At 45.4% G+C, this 22,196-nt stretch overlaps 1 protein-coding gene across 24 annotated transcripts in view; it reads right to left on the bottom strand.

Annotated features, from left to right (window-relative positions):
• The window catches only part of rims1a (regulating synaptic membrane exocytosis 1a), a 908,397-nt gene that overhangs the window by 340,682 nt on the left and 545,519 nt on the right, over window positions 1–22,196 (bottom strand). For all 24 annotated transcript variants that reach the window (XM_070884742.1, XM_070884748.1, XM_070884749.1 and 21 more), the window contains one exon: window positions 18,220–18,350. In XM_070884742.1, coding sequence (XP_070740843.1) covers window positions 18,220–18,350 — 131 coding nt within the window. The remainder of the gene's footprint in view (window positions 1–18,219; window positions 18,351–22,196) is intronic.

Genomic DNA, 22,196 nt, shown 5'->3' with positions numbered 1-22,196 from the left:
CTTTTAATTCAACAAATTTTGTGCCTTCTCTCTTAGTTCCATTAGTTAACAAATTTACAGTTGTTCATTCTTATTTGTTTATTCTTTTATTGTAGCAGTACCTTATTTTACCTTTACTTAAAGTAAGTATGAATGCCGATGATAGGCCAGTGCAGGCAAGACAACAATGAAACCCCACGCAAATAAAACTTTTGATTAACCTGAGCTGTAAATGAACATTTGAATATCCATAATGATAGTTTATGCAAAGCGTTCATTAATGAGCTGCTGACGCAACAGCTTAGCGGCCGTGTAACTGTCCCTGGCTACTGGTTTGAGGGGGGTGGTGGTCCCGGTGCTAGATTGCCAGGCTAATTGCGCTCCCCTATGTCCTTGCCTGCATCCTCTTCTGCCGCTTCTTCCTCTTCATCCTCGCCGGCTGGCTCTTGTCTCCCCTCCTTCTGGAGGTGGACCTGCAACCCGATCTGGCATTACTTGTCCTCTCCTTATAGCTAGGTTATGCAGCATGCAACACACCACAATAAAGTCTGTGACCTGGTCAGGGTGGTATTGTATACTGCCTCCAGAATGATCCAGGCATCTGAAGCGCTGCTTTAGGACTCCAATTGTCTTTGCAACGATGTTGCGTGTCGCTGTGTGACTTTCATTATAACGTTTCTGTGCTTCAGTGACGGGATTACGCAGAGGGGTCATGAGCCAACTGGCAAGGCCATATCCTTTATCCCCCAGCATCCAACCATGACCTTCTGGCTGATTGACAAATAGGTCAGGGATAGCACTTTCACGTGGGATGTGCGCATCATGGATGCTGCCAGGAAATGTAGCATTTACTGTCAGAATTTTTTGATTGTGGTCGACAACAAGCTGCACATTTAGGGAGTGGAACCCCTTTCTGTTACAAAACGCCTCCGCGTTCTTTAAGAGTGCTTTCAGGGCAAAGTGCATGCAGTCTATTGCTCCCTGTATCCTGTAGAAACCCAAAGCCCTCTCGGTCTGAGCCTCTCTGGTCATTGGGAAGCTTATGAAGTCGATCCTGTATCGAATGCAGCAGTGTGTAGCGTGCTGGGAGATATGGCAGATGTCGCCAGCTGAAGCCTGAAAAGATCCCGATGCATAGAAGGTTAGGACAGCAGTAACCTTCACCTCAAAAGACAGTGCGTTTCTGATGGTGCTGCAGATCACCCTTGATGAGTTGGCATATCTCATCGAAGACCTCCTTTCGGAATCGCAGCCTCCTCAGACAAGCGTTTTCAGACAAGTTCAGGTAAGATTGCTTTTCCAAGTACCTTCGTTGGCTGTACGGTCGCCTCCTCTGTCTTTGTCTCCATCTACGCATTATTCTGCCACCTCTTCGATTGATCCTTTCAGTAACCAGTGTGTGAGTGGTTGCAATTAAAGGCAGGGAAAGCATAGGCCCCATATCACTATCAATAATTACTTTCACTAATTTCAAATAAATTAAAATAATATCTCTATACTCTCCAATCACTGTACTCTGTACTATCTACGCTGTATGCTAGTCAGTTTAATAGGCCCCAACAATATCAGTAAATAATTTCACTATGTAAAAGCTAGTTCCAAAATAACTTTATAATACCTACTTTATATATCCTGATCTAATATTCTGAGTAGAAATATCTTTAAATTAACACTCGAAATAACTCTCAACTATTTAGCTCCTTCTTTTCTGTTGCCTCCATCCTTCCTCCGATCTTCAAAATGGCATCCGTAGTGCCCATTTCCTTCTGTTCAGCCCAGTAAAAGCAACTATTTCTCAGCGCACTTTTGGGCCTTGCATCAGCCCAGCGAAGTGCATGCTATGTGCTGAAACTTGGGATGGGTCTTGTGTGGGCGATCATTTCAGCGATGCGAGTGGAAACTTGGGCACCTGTTTTTCTGGCGATCTTTTGGGCCTAGTTTCCATTTTTTTAATGAAAATGGGCGATAGAGGTCAGTTTTGGGTGATAGATGGGCCTTAGATTCGCCATGTGAAGTGGAAAGTCTAGCCCTCGGATTTTATAAAAGCTGCTCCCATTCTCGCATCAAATGCAAAGATGTTAGTCAAGCTGGTCCATCTGGCATTCGGTGATAGATATCTTGACTGGATTCTGGAGTCTCCCGCCCCTTTCCAATTCACAATATCTGATGCATAACTAAGACCGCCTATTTCCACCTCCGTAACATCGCCCGACGTCGCCCTTGTCTCAGCTCTTCTGCTGCTGAAACCCTCATCCACACCTTTGTTACCTCTAGACTTGACTAGTCCAACGCACTCCTGGCTGGCCTCCCATCTTCCACCCTCAGTAAACTTGAGGTCATCCAAAACTCCCCTGCCCGTGTCCTAACTCACACCAAGTCACATTCACCATCACCCCTGTGCTCACTGACGTACATTGGCTCCCAGTTAAGCAACGCCTCGATTTTAAAATTCTCATCCTGGTTTTCAAATCACTCCATGGGCCTCACCCCTTCCTATCTCTGTAACCTCCTCCAGCCTTATAAACCTCGGAGATATCTACGCTCCTCCAATTCTGGCCTCTTGTGCATCCCCGATTTTAATTGCTCCATCATCGGCGGCCATGCCTTCGGCTTCTCCAAACAGGGAAAGGTGTAGTATTGAAATGGTCACCCTACATTGACTACCGTTTCCTTGAAGGGAATGTACAAATAAGGCTACATCCAGAAGCAGTGTATCGACCATTACAATGAAATAAATGGGATCAGCATCAGATTCAGAGAGCTCTAGTGATTGGAGATGACGACATACGGATCCTTGACATTCAGATTCTCCAACCCCTTTACTTCAAGTTTAATGCCATAAAAAATCTTGATGTGTAGCAACACACTACGGACTATCTTCATGTTGTCCACATCACAGCCCCTCCTTCAGCTGCCATGGCCCTAAGCTCTGGAATTCTCTTCCTATGCCTCTCCATCTCTCTTTCCTCCTTTATGACGCGCCTTAACACCTACCTCTGACATCTGTGTGTGTCTCGGTGTCAAATTTTATCTAATTACGTTCCTGTGAAGCGCCTTGGAATGTTTTACTACATTAAAGGTGCTATATAAATACAACTTGTTCTTGTTGTATAAATTTGCCTTTACTTTTGAAGGGCAGAAGTACACTTGGATTGTCCTCCCTCAATGTATCGCCAAAAGCCCCATTACTTTCCATGCTCAAATGAAACAAACTCCGAGAGTGCTGTTGAATGCCGACGTTATTATCCACTATGTGGATGACATCCTAATACGTACCCATGTTCGGGAAGAGCATCTATGAATGTTGAGTGAGATTTTGCATCGACTGGAGTCCTTTGGACTGAAGGTTAATGTCACAAAGCTACAGTTGATGAAACCTAAGGTCGAGTTCCTTGGTGTCATCCAAGAGGCAGAATGAGGACCAGGATAAAGCCAAGGTTGGCATTGCCCACTGACGAGGCCTCCCTGCATCTTTCTAGGTATGACCAGATTTTATCTCTGACTCCAGAATCATAGAAATTTACAGCAGAGGTCATTATCATAGGCAGTCCCTCAGAATCGAGGAAGACTTGCTTCCACTCTTAACATGAGTACTTAGGTGACTGAACAGTCCAATACGAGAGCCACAGGTGGGACAGATAGTCGTTGAGGGAAGGGGTGAGTGGGACTGGTTTGCCGCACGCTCTTTCCGCTGCCTGTGCTTGATTTCTGCATGCTTTCGACGATGAGACTCAAGGTGCTCAGCGCCCTCCCGGATGCACTTCCTCCACTTAGGGCGATCTTTGGCCAGGGACTCCCAAGCGTCAGTGGGCATGTCGCACTTTATCAGGTAGGCTTTGAGGATGTTCTTGTAATGCTTCCGCTGCCCACCTTTGGCTCGTTTGCCGTGAAGGAGTTCAAGTAGAGCACTTGCTTTGGGAGTCTCATGTCTGGCATGCAAACTATGTGGCCTGCCCAGCGGAGCTGATCAAGTGTAGTCAGTGCTTCAATGCTAAGGATGTTGCAGCATGGGGATAAACAGCAGAGAAGGAGGCCTTTAGTCACGTCGTACCTGTGCTGGCTCTTTGAGAGAGATATCGTGTTTAGTCTCATAGCCCCGCTTTTTGCCCGTAAGCCTGTAAATTCCTCATCCTCAAGTAACTGTCCAACCCCCTTTTCCAATTATTTATGCAATCAGTTTCCATTATCTTTTCAGGTAAAGCGTTCCAGATCCCGACAACTCCCTGGCTAAAATGCGTTGGCTTAGTGTTGCCCGTTAGCGCCGGAGAGGGACGCTAACGTTCCGCAAAGCTCCTACCACCCAAACACCGCGTTATGACAGCCTACCGCGAACTTTGTTGGTGGTTTAGCGGTAGCGCTGTTATTTAGCGCTGCGCACTCTAGCGCCACCTACTCAAGAGTGTGCAACGCCCCTTTGTGATGCGTTTCCGAAATTGATTGTTTTCGCCTGCCGTAGTGCTAGGTGCTACTCCCAACAGGGGAAAGCAGATAGTGCACAGAGGATCCCAGGGTGATATCGTAGGGAATGAAGAGGTAAGTGTTGAGTGTTAAATTTTTAACAATTTACTTACCTCTCTTACCTGCAGGTTTCAGATGGCCGACCTCACCTCCTCTTTAGGCGCTAGGGTGCCGGTATCCTAGCACCTCAACCACCCTGCGATGGGTCTTTAGTGTCCCAAGAGGATTGTGGAACACTTCCCTTCGTGCTCCACTCCCCTCTTGGGACACTAAAAAGGAATATCTCGGTTGGAGATGGTAGACATCGCCTGGCGCTAACGTTAGTGGCCATTCGGTGTCACCACCTCAAGCCGTGCTATTACTTGTTTTTAGCCCTGAGTGAAAACATTTCTTCTGATCGTCCCTTTAAAATATTTGCCAAATGTTTTAAATCTGTGACTTCTGGTTATTGAACCACTTGCCAGAGGGAGTAACTTTTCTCCATTGATTCTATTAACACCTCTCATCATCTTGACAACCTCTATTGGTTGCTTCTTAACTTTCTCTGTTCCAAGGAGAACTGTCCTAACTTTTCCAACCTTTCCTCATAACTGAGACGGGGGAGGTGTGGGGGTGGGGAGATGAGGTGCACATCTTCACTATCGATTGGTATCCTGTCAATTACTTCCCTCTCCTCTTTTAGTGTAACCTTCACATCATCCGCTTCCTTTGTGAAGACAAATGCAAAGTACTCATTTCATACTTTAGCCACGTCCTCTGCTTTTACATGAAGATTTTCCTTTGGGTCCTTAATAGGCCCAACTTTTTCCCTAGTGAACCGCTTACACTGTATATGTTTATAGAATATTTCAGGGCTCAATTTATTGTTGCCTGCTAATCTTTTCTCGTAAACTCTCTTTGCTTCCCATATTAACTTTTTCAATTCCATTCTGCACCTTCCATAATCTTCCCGGTTATTAACTGAATCTTGCTCCTGACATTTGTCACAAGCCTCCTTTTTCTGCTTTATTTTAACTTTTAGTTCCTTTATCATCCAGGGTGCATTGGCTTTGGATGCTCTACCTTTTCCCTTCAAAGGAATATGCCGAGTTTGCACTTGATCTATCTCTTCCCTGGATGCCTGCCATTGCTCCAGTATTGCTTCATTCCCTGTATGAACTACTTCGGAAAGCAGTTGAATGGCAGTGTGTACAGCCACGCCAATGCTTGGTTGTTCCTGATTATACAAAGGACTTAGTCCTTTACCCCCCTCTCCCGATCAGAGAGTTCTCGTGCTTTGCTTCGGCAGGTTCATCATGGCAAGACTAAATTCATTCGTTTTGTAATCCACATGTCTCCAGGGAGCTGAGCTAAACTATACAGAATGTGAGAGGCAGGTACTCTAAGTTCCACTGCATCACTGGAGGTCACACGATTCAGGTTTACACCCAGTACAGTCCAATGCTTTTCCTAATAAAAATCTGAATTAAAGACAAAAATATGACGTGCCCAAATCCCGAAATGACTGGCTGCCCTGTCCACCGAAGTTTGGATGGTAGGACCTTAAAAGAGGCTGCTCCAACTGTCCTAGGGCTCACTGACCAGGGAACACCACATGCTTGTCTCCAACCCGCCTCCAGGGAGTTTGCCATCACCAGGACTACTGCTCTTTTTGATAAATATTAATGTCCTGGACTGGGGTATGGGGCATAATTTCAAACTTTGCGAATGACACAAAGCTTGGAAATGTAGTCAACAGTGAGGAGGATAATAGCAGACATCAGGAGGACAGATAGACTATGAAATGGGCAGAAACATGGCAGATGAAATTCAATTCAGAGATGTGTGAAGTGATGCATTTCAAGAGGAAGAATGAGGAGAGGTAATATAAATAAATTTACAATTTTAATGGGGGTGCTTTAACAGAGAGATCGAGGGGTTTACGTACAGAAATCCTTGAAGGTAGCAGGACAAGTTGGTAAAGCAGTTAAAAAAGCATATGGGATCCTTGGCTTTATTAATTGAGGCATAGAGTGCAAAATTAAGCAAGTTATGGCAAACCTTTATAAATCACTGGTTAGGCCTCAGCTGGGGTAGTATGTCCAATTCCATGCACCACACTTTAGAAAGGATGTTAATGCCTTGGAGAGATAAGGAGAAACTGTTTCCATTGGCAGAAGGGTCGGTAACCAGAGGACACAGATTTAAAATAATTGGAAAAAAGGCAGTGGGGGAGACAAGGTGAATATTCTTTACTCAGCATGTTGTTGTGACCTGGAATGCATTGCCTGAAAGGATGGAGTAAGCAGATTCAATACTAACTTTCAAAAGCGAATTGTATATATATTTATTAAAGGAAACATTTGCAGGGCATTGGGATAGAACAGGGAAGTGAGGCTAATTGGCAGCACTTTCAGAGATCCAGCACAGGCACGATTGGGCTAATAGCCTCCTCCTGTGCTGTACGATGCTATGAATTGCTCATGGTAACAGTGACCTTCATGTCAAAATGGATTATTTTACTAAATAGGTAGAGGAGATACAGACATTATTAAGGACATTCTTGCTATTGAGGGAGTGCAGCGAAAGTTCACCAGACTGATTCCCAGGATGGCTGGACTGACATATGAGGAGAGACTGGATCAACTGGGCCTTTATTCACTGGAGTTTAGAAGGATGAGAGGGGCTCTCATCGAAACATACAAGTTTCTGACGGGACGGGACAGGTTAGATGTGGGTAAATTGTTCCCGATGTTGGGGAAGTCCAGAACCAGGAGATAAGGGGTAGGCCATTTAAGACTTGAGACGAGGAGAAACTTCTTCACTTGTTAACCTGTAGAATTCCCTGCCGCAGAGAGTTGTTGATGCCAGTTCATTGGATATATTCAAGAGGGAGTTAGATATGGCCCTTACGGCTAAAGGGATCAAGTGGTATGGAGAGAAAGCAGGAAAGGGGTACTGAGGGAATGATCAGCCATGATCTTATCGAATAGTGGTGCAGGTTCGAAGGGTCGAATGGCCTACTCCTGCACCTATTTTCTATGACTCGCCACTGCATTGCCCTCGCCACGGAAAAGGCATTTGTTGATCAGGTCTTCTCTTGGTGGGAAATGCCATGTCAATTCGACTGCGACAAAGGCACATCTTGTTGGGTCAGCTAATGAAGGAAGTTTGTATCATGCTGGGAATTGAACAGAAATTTCACATCCTGTAGCTCTTACAAACATCAGGATTGGTCGAATGGACTGATAGGATAATATAAACTACGTTAAAGAAAGTAGTGAATCAAGCTAGAAGTGATTGTGATTTAAAAGTGTGATTGGGTTTCAAAGCGCCCGTAATCCTGATGGCCATGAGAGGCTCAATATAGAAAGCCTTGGGAATAATACCCTTTGAGGCAATAATAAACAGGAAGATGAGACTACCGGAACACTTATTCTGTTCCCCCATGATGCGATTCGTGCAGCAATTGGTTGCCACATAAACCGATTGGTCAAGTACATCATGAAAATACATAAACAGGTCGCTGTTGTGAGTGAGAAAAAGCGTCTGTCTACAATGTATTTTGACAAGAATGCTTCTCCAAAGGAGAATGAAGGAGGAGACAGGGTAATGATACAACAGGGCAATGGACTCGAATGCCATTTTCAAATTTTTTAAAGGGGTAGGGAGGGCTCCTGGGAGACTAACTGGGAAGGCCCGTATGAAATCATGGACAAATTGGGAGAAATTTAAATTAAACTGCCCATCCAAAAACGAGGAAAGAAAATACAATATATGTGGTATCATGGGGAAACCCCTGTAAAAAGGGTGCAGATGTTGAATAAAGAACAAATGTCCGCAAGTGAAGGAGTGACAAAGATGTTGTCCATGCTGTATACAGGAATATATACGGAATAAATGCTAAAGGCAAGCCCCATAATGATTGTACTATTACTGGAGAGGAGAGAGAGATGTTCAGCTTTACAGATACTGGCGGCTCAGAAACTTCACCGTGCCATTATACACGACAGGTCCACTAAGTCACACAAGACCGGGGGTGTGGCTTGATGCCCCGATCCAGTCTGCAAGGAGGTCACATTCCAGAAGGTGAAACCGGAAACGGAAAAAGTAAACTGGCTGAAGGAAAACATCGACAAAGAGTCATGTGAAAACAGAACTACGTTGTGTTGGTCTAAATGTCTACCTCATAATAACAGGACATGTGTGTGTCAGTGCAAAAATGGGGGCTCAGGGAATACGCCATGCTCTGCAATGGTGTTTATAAATAGTGCCCGGAATCCAGCGTGGCCCCGACCTGCGAGGAACATCTGCGGCAGTTCGGGGCCTTAAAAGGAGCATATCGCTTCAGGGAGCAGCGCGGGCTGGTGCAGGAGGGCGACGGCAGTGAAGAGGGCGACTGGATTGGACGTCACTATAATCCAGGTCGGTGATTGGAGCGTGAGCAGGTACAGCAGGAGCGGTGATGTTGGGGCAAAGGAGCGGTGAGAGATTGCAGAGTGATGTGATCGGGGCCCAGGAGAGGCGTGAGTTCGGGGTTCAGAAGAAGCACGGGCCAGCCCACACTGCGATATGTGTGCACATTAGGTCCATGCAGCAGAGCTGGTCTCCAGTCATCTTGGTTAATCCTTGCCACTGGACCAAGCCTGTATGGTGGCTGGTGTGCAATGGCCACCACACGTTAAAAAAATCCACGCACAGGCGTCTTCCACCCTTCAACATGTAGTTCGTGGTCCTGGAATATTAGGTCCTTCATTGAAACATCTGTGAACTCATCCCTTTTTGGCATGGAAGCAAGTCACGAGGGACCGCCTAAGATGATGATGATGATGATTGGAGGGTAAAGGAAAAGGCAAATGCCACATCTATAATGGGCAGGAAGGAAACAATGTGGTAAAGGTGGAAGAAGGATTTGGGGTACAGTTGAAATATATTTGTAGAATTTACAGATTAAAGATGAAATGCTAGGAAGATTAGTAAAGGAATTGTTAGGAAAGAATAGGAAACAGGAGCTGAGGGCGGAGAAGGATTCAGAAAATATGGAGAATCAACCTAAATGGTTGATGGGATGGCTAGGAATAGAAGCTATGGCAGAGTTAGCAGGAATGAACAGGATAGAGAGTATGTAGGAACATGATGAGGTTATGAGGAGATAACTAGAAGGATTATTGACAACAGTGAACCAACAAGAAGGTGACAACCTGAGGGAGCATCAGAATACATTACTGTCTTGGGAAGAATTTGTGCGGGAGCTGTGGAAGATACAAGAAAACTGAGAAAATGGTTCGATTGATATATGACGCGCTAGATGCGAACGGCACTTTTGGCCCCCCGAGATGAGGGGAGAGACAAGGATATCATACCGGTTGTATTGGCGCAAACCCTGCTAGCAAAGAAGGTAGTCAACCTTGGCAGGTGTACCAGGTAGAATAGGAGTGATTGAAGGCTCCAATGAAGGCCCAATACACAAGATCTGATTAAGAATGATGGACCGGACATGGAGTGTGGTGCTTTGAAAGGAACCACATAGACCTGTAAGTTGAGGTGGTACGGTAACATACCATTCCGGCCTGTAGATTTACGCTGGATGATGATTCCTCAAACTGCAAAATGGGCTTGAAACTTTAGGAGAAGGGAAGAATGAACTGAGCGTATAAAGGCAAAGGAAAATATTGTGTGACGGCAGTCAGCATAATGGTAGGAACATTGCTCTGTGTATGACCCGAGAGAGGCAATATTAAGCTAGGAGGCAAATCGTTGGTACCGGTTCGTCGTCATAATGGAATACATGTCCAGCTGAAATTACCACCGGAATACGAGGCAATCCAAATATCGGACAATATACACCCCCTTTATCCATAATAATCCACAGAACAAGAACCTCACAAAAACACACCATGCAGATGATGCTGATCATTGCATTATGCTGTGTGAGCAAGTCGATAAGGGATATAAAATATCTAAGGAAGGACTGAGAAATAGTAATGGGAATGGGGTGACCACCAGTTTAGGGAATTGCAACAACCTTTGTTAAGGAGCAGAAGATGGGAAAACATTTTAAAAAGTAAGGGATGCTGATACATGGGGACAAAAAGGAAAAGGCAAGTCCAGGTGAGTCTGAGCATGAAGTATAATGTGGGAAAATGTGAGGTTATCCACTTTGGCAGAAAAAATAGAAAAGCAAATTATAATTTAAATGGAGAAAAATTGTGAAGTGCTGCAGTACAGAGGGACCTGGGGATCCTTGTGCATGAAACACAAAAAGTTACTATGCAGGTACAGCAAGTAATCAGGAAGGCAAATGGAATGTTGGGCTTTATTGCAAGGGGGATAGAGTATAAAAGCAGAGAAGTCCTGCTACAACTGTACAGGCATTGGTGAAGCTACACCTAGAGTACTGTGTACAGTTTTGGTCTCCGTATTTAAGGAAGGGTATACTTGCATTGGACGCTGTTCAGAGAAGGTTCACTAGGTTGATTCTGGAAATGAGGGGATTGACTTATGAAGATAGGTTGAGTAGGTTGGGTCCATACACATTGGAGTTCAGAAGAATGAGAGATGATGATATCGAAAGATATAAGATAATGAGGGGGCTTGACAAGGTGGATGCAGAGAGGATATTTCCACTCATAGTGGAAACTAAAACTAGGGGACATAGTCTCAGAATAAGGGGCCGCCAATTTAAAACTGAGATGAGGAGGAATTTCTTCTCTCAGAGGGTTGTAAATCTATGGAATTCTCTGCCCCAGAGAGCCGTTGAGGCTGTGTCATTGAATATATTTAAGGCGGAGAAAGACAGATTTTTGAGCGATGAGGAAGTAAAGGGTTATGGGGAGCGGGCAGGAAAGTGGAGTTGAGTCCATGATCAGATCAGGCATGATCTTATTGAATGGTGGAGCACGCTTGATCGGCCAAATGGCCTACTCCTGCTCCTATTTCTTATTTTCTTATGAAGGAAAATCGCTGGAGAGGTAGTACCACATAAGGTGCTGCAACAATAAAAAGGGACCAGTAGAAGACAGAAAGGACTTTCTGCAACAGCTACATTGGAAATGTATAAATAGCTTATATCCACTAACAATAGATGGTACAATGTGAGGAGCGCAAACCTATGTTTAACTGTACTCTGCTCTGCATAATTACTGTGTGTGCTGAAGCAAGAATAAAAGGGTTGTAACTGGAACCAAAAACTGACTTTGTAACTACTCAATCGAATGATGCACGTTTCTGCTTTAAATTCAACAAGGAGAATTTTATTTACTCAGCAGGGGTTTTGATCTGGAATGCATTGCCTGAAAGGGTGGTGGATTCCATTGTAACTCTCAAAAGGGAATTGGATCTCGATTAAAAAAGGAAAAACTTGCAGGGCTATGGGGAAAGAGCAGGGGAATGGGACTAATTGGTAGACTTTTCATAAAGCTGCCACAGGCATGAGGGACTAAATGGCTGCCTTCTGTGCTGTCTGATTCAATAATTCTAATTGGGCTCTTACTGCATGGAGAAGAAGCAGTAGCAGAAAAGATGAGAACTTGGATAAAAGGAGGGTTACGTATTATGGTGCAGTATGGCACATACTGGTGTCAACAGGCTCTGATACATAAGCATGCGCCTCTGCTGGAGAGCAATTTCACTCACCAATTAAGTTCAGCCATAATTAGTTCGATGAGGGTGCACTGGCAATGATTTGTCCAATGAGGGTGCAATGGCAATGGTTAGTCCTACGAGGGTGCACTGACAATGATTAGTCCTATGCGCGTGTCCACTGGCAACACTTAGACCTATAAACGCGCACTGCCAGAGGTTAGACCTCTGAGGGTGCACTGGCGATTCTTAGTCTTGTGTGAGAGCACTGGAAATACATAGTCAACTGAAGGTGCACTGGCGATGGTTTGTCCTATGAGGGTGCACTGGCAATGTTCAGTCCTATAAGGATACACTGGTAATACTTAGCCCTCTGAGCGTGCACTGGTGAAACTTAGTTCTCTGAGGGTGCACTGGCAATAGTTATTCATCTGAAGGTGCACACCGATGTAATAACTCTTGTGAAATGGGATTAAAGGTTAAAAATCTGGGCACTGACACTAATCTGTGAGAGTCAGATGAGACTGGATGTCCGGACATGTGGAAGGATGGACCAAATAATGGACAAGTAATTACACGGTATCATGAGGCCTTATATAATGATGTACCTTTTGACATTTCATTCATATTAATTGATCGCTGCAGCATTCCTTTTTCAGGAGGTCTGTGTTGTCCGGAGTATGAGGAATTGTACGGTTTCATGTCACATGAATTGGTATAGGAATTTAATCAATAAAATGCTGGCAAAGATCTGGATGAACTTTGGTCACTAGTTATGTTCCAAAAGGTTACTGATGGAAAGTTACATAAAAGATGCAGATTAGGAGAATGGATAGGATTAGGAACAACCTTAGGAACTGCAGCATGGAAAAAATAGATATCGAATCGCGTGGGAGCATGACAAAGCAATGCGACAACAGCTTTAAGGATTACTGATGGGGATCAATAGAGGAGCTGAAGACTTAATAAAGGAAGAATTTAAAAAAATTATCTTGATTAAAGAAATAGTGCAAGGTTTGTTAGTAACTGGAGATAAAGTCAACGAGATCATCAAAATCAGCAATGACAATTACAAAAATCAGAACATTTCAAAGGCTATCACATGCATTGTGTGTGGATCAATCGGATCAAAAGTCATATAGAAAATAATCGGATTCCAAATTTTATTCAAGATAGTTATATAAAGCGCTAGTTCAAAGGAACTTCATATAAGTGGAGGAGTTTGTGCACAAATCTTTGAAGGTGGCTTGTCCCAACATCCAGCACTGGATGAGTAGAAATTTCCTCCAATTAAATTTCGGGAAGACCAAAACCATTATCTTCGGTTCTTGCCACAAACTCCATTCCCTGTCAACTGATTTGATCTCTCTCCCCAGCAACTGTCTAAGACTGACCAAGTCTGTTTGTAATGTTGCTGTCATATTTCATCACAAATTGAGCTTCCTATCTCATATCCATTCTATCATTAAGATCGTCCATTTCCACCTTGATAATATCGTCTGTCACCGCCTTTATCTCAACTTATCTGCTGCCGATATCCTCATCCATGTCTTTATCACCTCGAGACTTGACTATTCCAACACACTCCTGGCCGGCCTCCATATTTCTACCCTCCATAAACTTGAGGTCATCCAAACCTCGATTTTAAAATTCTCATCCTTGTTTTCAAATCCCTCCATGGCCTCGCCCCTTCTTATCTCTGTAATCTCCAGCCCTGCAGGACAGGTTAACAAAGCAGTTAATAAGTCATATGAGATCCTGGGCTTTATAAATAGAGGCATAAAAGCCAGAAAGTTATGCTAAACCTATATAGAACACTAATTCAGCCCCAGGTGGAGTATTCTGGACACCACACTTTAGGAAGGACGTGAAGACTTGAGAGAGGGTACAGAAGAGATTTACAAGAATGGTTCCAGGGATGAAGGATTACAGTTATGTGGATAGACAGGAGAAGCTGGGGTTGTTCTCCTTAGAACAGAGAAGGCTAAGAGGAGATTTGATAGACGTGTTTAAAATTAGGAAGGGTTTAGATAGAGTAAATGAAGAGAAACCTTTTTCAATGGCTGAAGCGTCGATAATCAAAGGCCACAGATTTAAGGTGATTGACAAAAGAACCAGAGATGGCATAAGAAAAAACTTTTTTATGGAGGGAGTGGTTAGGATTTAGAATACACTGACTGATAGGGTGGTGGATACAGATTCAATAGTAGCCTTCAAAATGAAATTAGATAAATACTAAAAGGAGAAACAAAATGTGGAAAGAGCAAGAGAGTGGGACTAACTGGATTTCTCTTCGAAAGAGCCGGCGCAGACTTGATGGGCTGAATGGCCTCTTTCTGTGCTGTATTATTCTTTGATTCTATGAAGTGTAAAGTGAGACACTATGGGGCCGAAATTCAGGGTCTGTATAAGGCCCGTTTCCGCCGTTTTGCGGCGGAATCGAGTGGCCGCCGCGTTGTGGTCCGTTGGCCACCCCGACCCAAATTCAGCTCAGGGATTTTTCGGCCTGTCCCCACTTCCCCCTAGCTGCTGCTGACCGCCGCAAGCGCGTCATCAAAGCGCACACCGCCGTTATCCCGCACCTACATTTTAATCCGCCCCAAATTTAGTTTAAAAAAATCAACGAGCCGCTGTCGATGTACCTTCTCCTGCCTGTGCGCAGCCCGGCAGCAGGGCAACCCTTCAAGGGGAGGGCCCACTGCCTCAGTCACCATGCTGTTATTTTTGCCGGCCAACTTCCCGATCAGCTGGCCAATTATTGTCCCCGGGTTCAGCCGGGCCGCCAACAGGCAGCCTGGCAACCCCTCTTGGGTGCTTGGCCGCTGGCCCGGCCGAAATCCTCCCTGGTGGCCGAATGGCTGAAGCTAAAAATCTCTGATTCTCTCTCCCTTAATGGAGGGTAGAGATCGTGGTGATGCACATGCGCTGTGACATCACCACCGCTCTACCGCTGAGTGATAGCAGCGGAGACTCGATCCCGCCCCAACTTCCGCCCCTCAGCATGACTCAGCACTTCTGTCCCCACTATGACCGACTTCTGGTCCGACGTCCAAAAAACTACAAAGGCCCGAAAATCGATCCAAAGGCCGCCTCATCGCTCCCGGCGGGAAAAGCAGGTAATAAATTGTTTCTGGCGTGCCTAAATTTCGGCCCCTACATCTCTGTCTGATATGCCCCCAAGCCATCTCATCAAATACAGCAAGCTTGGGGTTTGATACCAATGGTGGTGGCAATCCCACAGGTGAACAGCAACAGATAACCAATGGAATATTTAAAGTGGAGTCAATGGGAGTTTAGGAGACATCTTGGTCCATTTCTAGAGCGAATGAAGGAGTCTGTACACCCCCAGATACCTCCTGCTGTTCCAGCAACTGTGGAGTCTGGCTATGCTGCTGCGAAGCCCTTCCCAGCTTGTGGCTTTAGTTTGGATGAAGAATCCACTAACTGTACTATACAAGTGATTAAATGGGGTGCTGAAAGAACCAACGTGGAATGAGGAATATACTGTGTGACATCTGGCGAGACCACATTATACATGGGAAGGTCACCTATCACACTTCTAAACACTTGTCCTGCTTTACAACAGCTGAAGTAGCTAAAGTTGGAGATACGATTTCTGTGCCAGTTCAGGCCCACAATGTTACAGATGACTATATTCCTCCAAGCATCATCATTGAGAACCGTTCCCAAATTTGGACATCCAATCCCCCCGTTGTCCCCAGGTCTAAACTCAGTCTCAGACTGGCATAGTTCTTAGCATTTTGCTGCTGCTTGTGAACTAAGATAGAGAAAGGGATATCAGCCTGAAGTGAACACACATGGTTGGAAGTAATGTTTGATTCTCTCTCCACAGATGCTGCCTGCCCTGTAGAGTATTGCCAACATTTTCTGTATTTATTTCAGATTTCTAGCATCTGCAGTATTATGGTTTTGTTTTAGTGTACAATGTTGGATAATACCCGTGGCTATGAATGATGTCAATGTTGTTTGTGATAGCCCAGTGAATAAAGTGAGTAAGTTTGATGCTTTGCCAGTGTGGAGAATGTGGAAGAGATTAAAGAGAAAAAATATGATGGAGATGATCACTCAAATGAAGGATAAGTAAGGCATATGAAGAGGAACAGTGAGAAGAATAATTGAATGTGCAACCCTGGAAAAGGTATTTTCTTGCATTCCAAGGAGGGGAATGTGGGATAATGTATAATATAATATTGGTGTGGGTGGTGGGGGGGGGGGGCGGGCGGGAAAGAGAGTTGCCGCAATCGGCAGAGTACTCTTACTTCTCCTGGTCCACAAGGAGTGCTGTAAAAGGGACTTAGCTTCTCGAGCTGGCAGCTTTGGCCTCCCCTTTACTGCCGGATTTCCTGAGTCCTGGGAAACCTGTGCAGCAACTGTTAAATTTAAAATCAGGCATTGTGGGAGCCTGATTTAAACATATTAAATATGCCCCTCAAGAGCAGGACAGGCGCACAACACGAAACCCACTGCCTTAAAAACGGTAATGGGCAGACACGCGACGGGTCGAGGCTGCGTTCCAGATTTTTTATCCCACAACTCACCCTCTCCCGCCCATCATGGGGGATTAATATCGAACGTAATTTCTTTATATTATGAGAGTGTATTGTGTGTGACAGAGACACACGGTTGTTAGGATTTCTCGGGGAATGCTAAGGAAGTAGGTGTCAAGTTAATGCAATTTAAGAAGTATCAAAGGATGTGTGTAAAAATTAGAACTAGTTTTGAGCCAACATGTCTACATTTCACTTGTTATCATTCTGTTAAGGTGTGATATTTATAACAATACAAAGTTATTCTATCTTCTACATCTAGTGCGTCGACCAGTGGCTCAGCACTTAAATCTAGGCTGACACTCCAGTGAAGTGCTGAGGGAGTCCTGCACTGTCAGAAGTGCTGTCTTTCAGATAGGACGTTAAACCAAGACCCCATCTGCTCTCTCATGTGAATGTAAAATATTCTACGGCACTATTTCGAAGAAGAGCAGGGGAGTTATCCTGGCCAATATTTATCCCTCAATCAACATCACTAAAAACAGATTTTCTGGTCATGATCACATTGCTGTTTGTGGGAGCTTGCTGTGTGCAAATTGGCAGCCACGTTTCTTACATTACAACAGTGACTACACTTTTAAAAGTACTTAATTGGCTGTAAGGTGCTTTGGGACAACTGGTGGTCATGAAAGGTGCTATATAAATGCAAGTCTTTCTTATAAACAATGGAGAATGGAGTGCACGTGTTGCAACATTGCCATCTACTGGTGTAGCAGCATGGGACACAAAGATCACATGACAATAATCTGTCTGTCGATATTAATAAAACCAGTAAGTTGATTTATCTCTGGCGTCCGAACCTATATAATTTAGATTGATCTACTCGGTTGATCTAACAGAGCTGATCTAAAAACATTAATCCTCCAAAATTCTGAGGTCATCTCGGCCATGACCCCGGCCTGGAAACCCCTGTGGGCCTGACTCCAGTCCTCTCTATTGACCTGGTTGCCAGTATCCAGGTAATTTAAGCCAATGGGAGCAGAAGCAGGAGCAATGGGAATTCCAGTGCCTGATGCTAGCCTACGAGCCTTGTGTCATGACACCAGATCTCCAATGGAGGACACCCACAACAGGAATTCCCAAACTTTGCTCCATGTAAGGGTACCATGTGACCATTGGTGCTCTAATGAGGGACAATAATATTCAATTCTTCATGATCTGGTGCTGCTCTCAATCTAGTAGGGTGGGTGAGGGCTTGTAGCCTTGTGAGTGCCATCATTTGCGATCCTGGTGCTCTGATAATAGTAGTATAGCCAAAGTCCTGAGTGATTTAGATGGGGAGGAACCTTAGCAACAGTCGAGTAATTATTACCATCCAAGTTGCTGTCGGTCTAATGAAAGCATATAAGCAACTGGATGGAGGTCTAACAGTAATATGGATACAAGTCTGAAGACTTAGTTGCAATATGTGCCTACCGAATACTTAGTGGTCGAGTGGCGATGCATGTATATGTCTAAGTACCTCCTGATTCACAGTAAATGCTTCCCTGATTTTGCACCATTCTGTATTGTGACTAGTTAAGATGTGGACTTGGGACTTCCATGAAATAAAAGCCTGAAATTATTTGGATGCTCATCCTTACCAAACAACAATACAAAGAGATGTGGAACTAAATCAGAGAGAATTGTTAAAAAAGCGATTTTTGATGTTCACCTTCGATCTGGAAGGAAGTACATTTTTACATAGGGATTCCTGGGCCGACCATCCCCTCGGGAAGGAAGCTCCGTGGCTTGTAACACATTAACTATCAGCTGGTGGCCTACTTTATCATACCAGAGTTTCACCTGTGAAAACAACGCATTCTATGAACCCCATGCATATTGTGGAAATCTTAGCATTTAAATAACATTACATGGCAAAATGAGGAGTCAGACTTTCAGTACATGTCAGATACCCGTGGCAGCAGGAGCTGCGTTTTCAATGTGTATATGGGTGCAAAAATATCAGTCGCTATTGCATAGAATTTTATTCTGACCACAATATTAATTAGAATAACGTTTTTAGAAATTCTCCAAGTGCAGGTTTTCTCAGAGGAAAAGAAATTGTGGGCGCAGGTCTCTCCATTCACTGGAGCAATGTGAGTCAATCCCAAGTGCAAAAATCTTCAGTTATTGAGGTTTGAACATACGCAAATTATCCCACTATCAAAGGGAACGCCACTGAGCTTCATTAATTTATCATGACAGATTACCAAATGTCAGCCTCTGTCAAGGCAATGGTCCCGAGATTAAGCTGTGGGGCACTAGCTTATGAACACTTCACACATTTTCTATTTTAGTCGGCATGTTAACATATTTATTTTAAATAGGTTGATGACTCCAATAGCAAATGGAAGACAGACGTGTTGCATCCCATGGTGTAGTTTTAGGGCCATTGTCCTTTTACCAATCCTTCCCCTCCTCTCTGAGTGAGGTATTGCCTCTCACTAAGGGAGCAGCAGTCCTCTGGTATGCTGCTTAAGAAGACATGTTTCATGTGCAAGCCTATGTAAGTAAGTGTTGCTCGGTTATCGGGACCAAACCCTAATTCTGTTTCACCTGACAGACTCATGAATAGACTTTCTAGCAGGGGTCAGGGGACAACAATTGGGAGCAGGAACTGCTGCTGATTTCACACCCCCATAACCCAGGAGCACAAACATGCTAACTCAAGACAGACCAGGATTCAAACCTGGGACCTTCCTGTTTATATGGGGTGGATGATGACAGCCATCTCGCGGCCCACTCGGTTAAGTGATTTTAGCTCTTAGATCACAACTAATGTTGTTTCACAGGACACCGAACTTGTTGTTAAATCGATCTCCCGGTGACGGTAGTAAACCAAGATATGGTTTAGTGACAGACTAGATGATGCATTTACTCACTGGGCCATGCACATAATGATTAAAACATTTAGGCCACGTAATTCGGCACCTTAGTGCGGTAGTTAAAGTCGGTTTTGGAAAAATAATGGCGTCCGCATCGGCGGGACCTGCGTGCGCCGGCAGTATGCAATGGAGGCAGATCGTGATGTCAGTCAGCAGGTAATGTTGGACGTCACTACTACATTCAACGCACTCTCCTAAACGTTCACAGCTGAACGTCCGTTCAGTTGCACAGGGGACCCCCCCCACCAGAGCTACCTAAAGTCATACATCCAACTTGCAGGTAAGTTGATTATTTCTCTTCTACTGGCTCTTGCAGAGTTTGGAGGAGTACTGGGTTGCTGGAAGACCTTTATAAAGTTGGTAAAGTGTGCAGAGAGCGCTGCTGGACGTTGGAAAGTCATTCATTGGCTGTAACTGGAAGGCCTCTGACTACACCACTTGCTCCCAGTCATGGGGGAGTTCTAGTTGCAGTCCCTCTCGCACTACAGCATGACAGGGAGATGGAGCAGAGGCAGCAAAGACAAGCAGAGAGAGAGGAGGAGGAGAGGGGGAGGAGGGCTCTCAGCAAGAGGCCTTACCCATTTAGGGTCTTCAGGGACCACTTCTCCGACCTGTATTTAAGCCAGGAGCAGTGTGTTCTACCAAGGAGGTAATCACAGAACTCTTTCACCTCGTGCAACCAGGCCTGCAGCCTCAGAGCAGGGTGCTGATGACGGCTCTGCCAGTGGCCCTCAAGGTGACCATGGCCTTGAATTTCTTTTGCCAGCGGACCTTTCCAGGTTGGAACACAGTTCGTCGTCCGTCGCTGCATTTAGGAGGTCAGAGAGGCTCTGTACACTAGAAGATGGGACTTCATTGTCTTTACTGTAAACAGAGAGAAGCAGGAGTAGTGCACATATGGCCCAGCCACGTGGCTTCCCCATGGTGCCGGGCGCCATCGACTGCACACACCTGGTTTTGCGGGCGCCGCGCATCAATGGTGAGATGTATCATAATCGCAAATGGTATAACTCATTTAATGTGTAGTGGGTGTGCGACCACGCCCAGCACATCATGATGGTGAATGCTCGGTAGCCTGGCAGCAGTCATGATCCCTTCAACCTGCACCAGTCCGCTGTGCCGGCAATCTTCCAGCCCGAGGGTGGCTGCTCGGCAACAAGGGCTATCCGCTCGGCACACGACTGATGACTGCCACTGGTGGCCAGTACTCATATAATGAGAGCCATGCTGCCACAAGGAATGTCATCGAGTAGACTATCGAGGTGCTCAAGCAACGATTCCGCTGCCTTGACCACTTGGGAGGAGACTTCTAGACGCAGCACATGCCCCAATTCGTGGTGGTGTGCTGCATCCTCCACAACCTGCCATCATGAGGGCACAGCGCTTGCCACTACGGGTTCCGTGACCATGTTAGGAGGAGGAGGAGAAGAAAGAGGAGGAGGAGGAGAAGAAAGAGGAGGAGGAGGAGAAGAAAGAGGAGGAAAAGGAAGAGGAAGCAAATCCCTGTTCCAGACGGTCTGTCCGTGAGCCCATCATCAGACTCTGGTCCCCCTGAATGAAACCCCAGATCCCCGTTGATCAACCCTCTGTCATGGAACATCACAGCATTCTTTGGCCACAATGCTGAAATGAAACCCACAACAAAGCAAACATTCCAAACATAATTTATAAATGATTAATTCCAAAACTACATAACAAAGTCAACTAATCACACTTGTGCATTCCCTTAGTGCCTGTCCTTCATGTGCCTTTGCCTATATAGTGCCCCTACGAAGTGCTGCCCACATGGCTGGTGAAAGGCAGCTAACTTTCAGTAGGGAGACTGCAGATGACCTTGCAGGCCGACCTTGACCAGCTCTGGACCGAGAAGGTCTGGCTTCGGACTGCACCACCTTGGCGTGGGTGGTAGCAATCTGGGTTGGCTGGCTGACAGGCAGCAAGGGCACTGGCGGAGTGACGGTGGTGGAAGTACGAATGAAGTCAACCTGAGAGGTGACAGCAGGTTCATGCTCCACAGAGCCACTGGTAATCACCCAGAATGGCACCTCAGCAATCCGAGTAATCTGCTGGAGGACAGATTACTGCACCGCTGGGAGACCTTGTAAGTCCGTTTCCACACAGGTGAACCCAGCCATGATGGCACCAATCTGAGCCTGCAGGTCAGCAAGCTGAACCTGCATGAGAGCAGGCGGAGCTTCAACTGCAGCACTCAGACATTGGGTCGCTTCCACTTGTGCTGCAATGGAAGCTGCGACATCATCTATCAGACCCTGCATCATGATTGGGTCCACAAGTGCCCTAATGGAGTTGCCCTTCACGTCCATCCAGGAAATCACGAGCTCCAAGCTCTGTGGAAAGCCCTGCACAAGAATGGAGTTGGACTCCTCCATGCTCGTCGACAGTGACAACATGCTCTCTGGCAGTTCTGCCAATGCACCAAGCATTTGTGTGTGCATGTCCATCATCCTTCTTCAGAAGGCCGCCACATCGAAGTCTTATCTGCAGCAGAATTTATGTGCGGGAGGCAGGTACCTGCGCTACTCTTTCCCCCTGCCCTGACTGCAGGCCACTCATGCCCGGTGAACCATCACGTGCAGATCCTGCCTCTATACTACCCTCTAAACTACGTGCAGTGCTGTCGGAGATAGTGCCTGCGAGTGTCAGAGCAAATGATGGTGTCTCTTCTTTTCGATCACCCTCGTCCTCTTGCTCTTCCTGCACAGATTGGGTTGGTTGGACTTCTCGGGAATCTGAAAAGAGAAAG

This window comes from Pristiophorus japonicus, chromosome 7 (genome assembly GCF_044704955.1).
Source record: "Pristiophorus japonicus isolate sPriJap1 chromosome 7, sPriJap1.hap1, whole genome shotgun sequence".
NCBI lineage: Eukaryota > Metazoa > Chordata > Chondrichthyes > Pristiophoridae > Pristiophorus > Pristiophorus japonicus.
The sequence above is the reverse complement of the archived record's forward strand: the minus strand, read 5'-3'. Positions and strand labels throughout refer to the sequence as shown.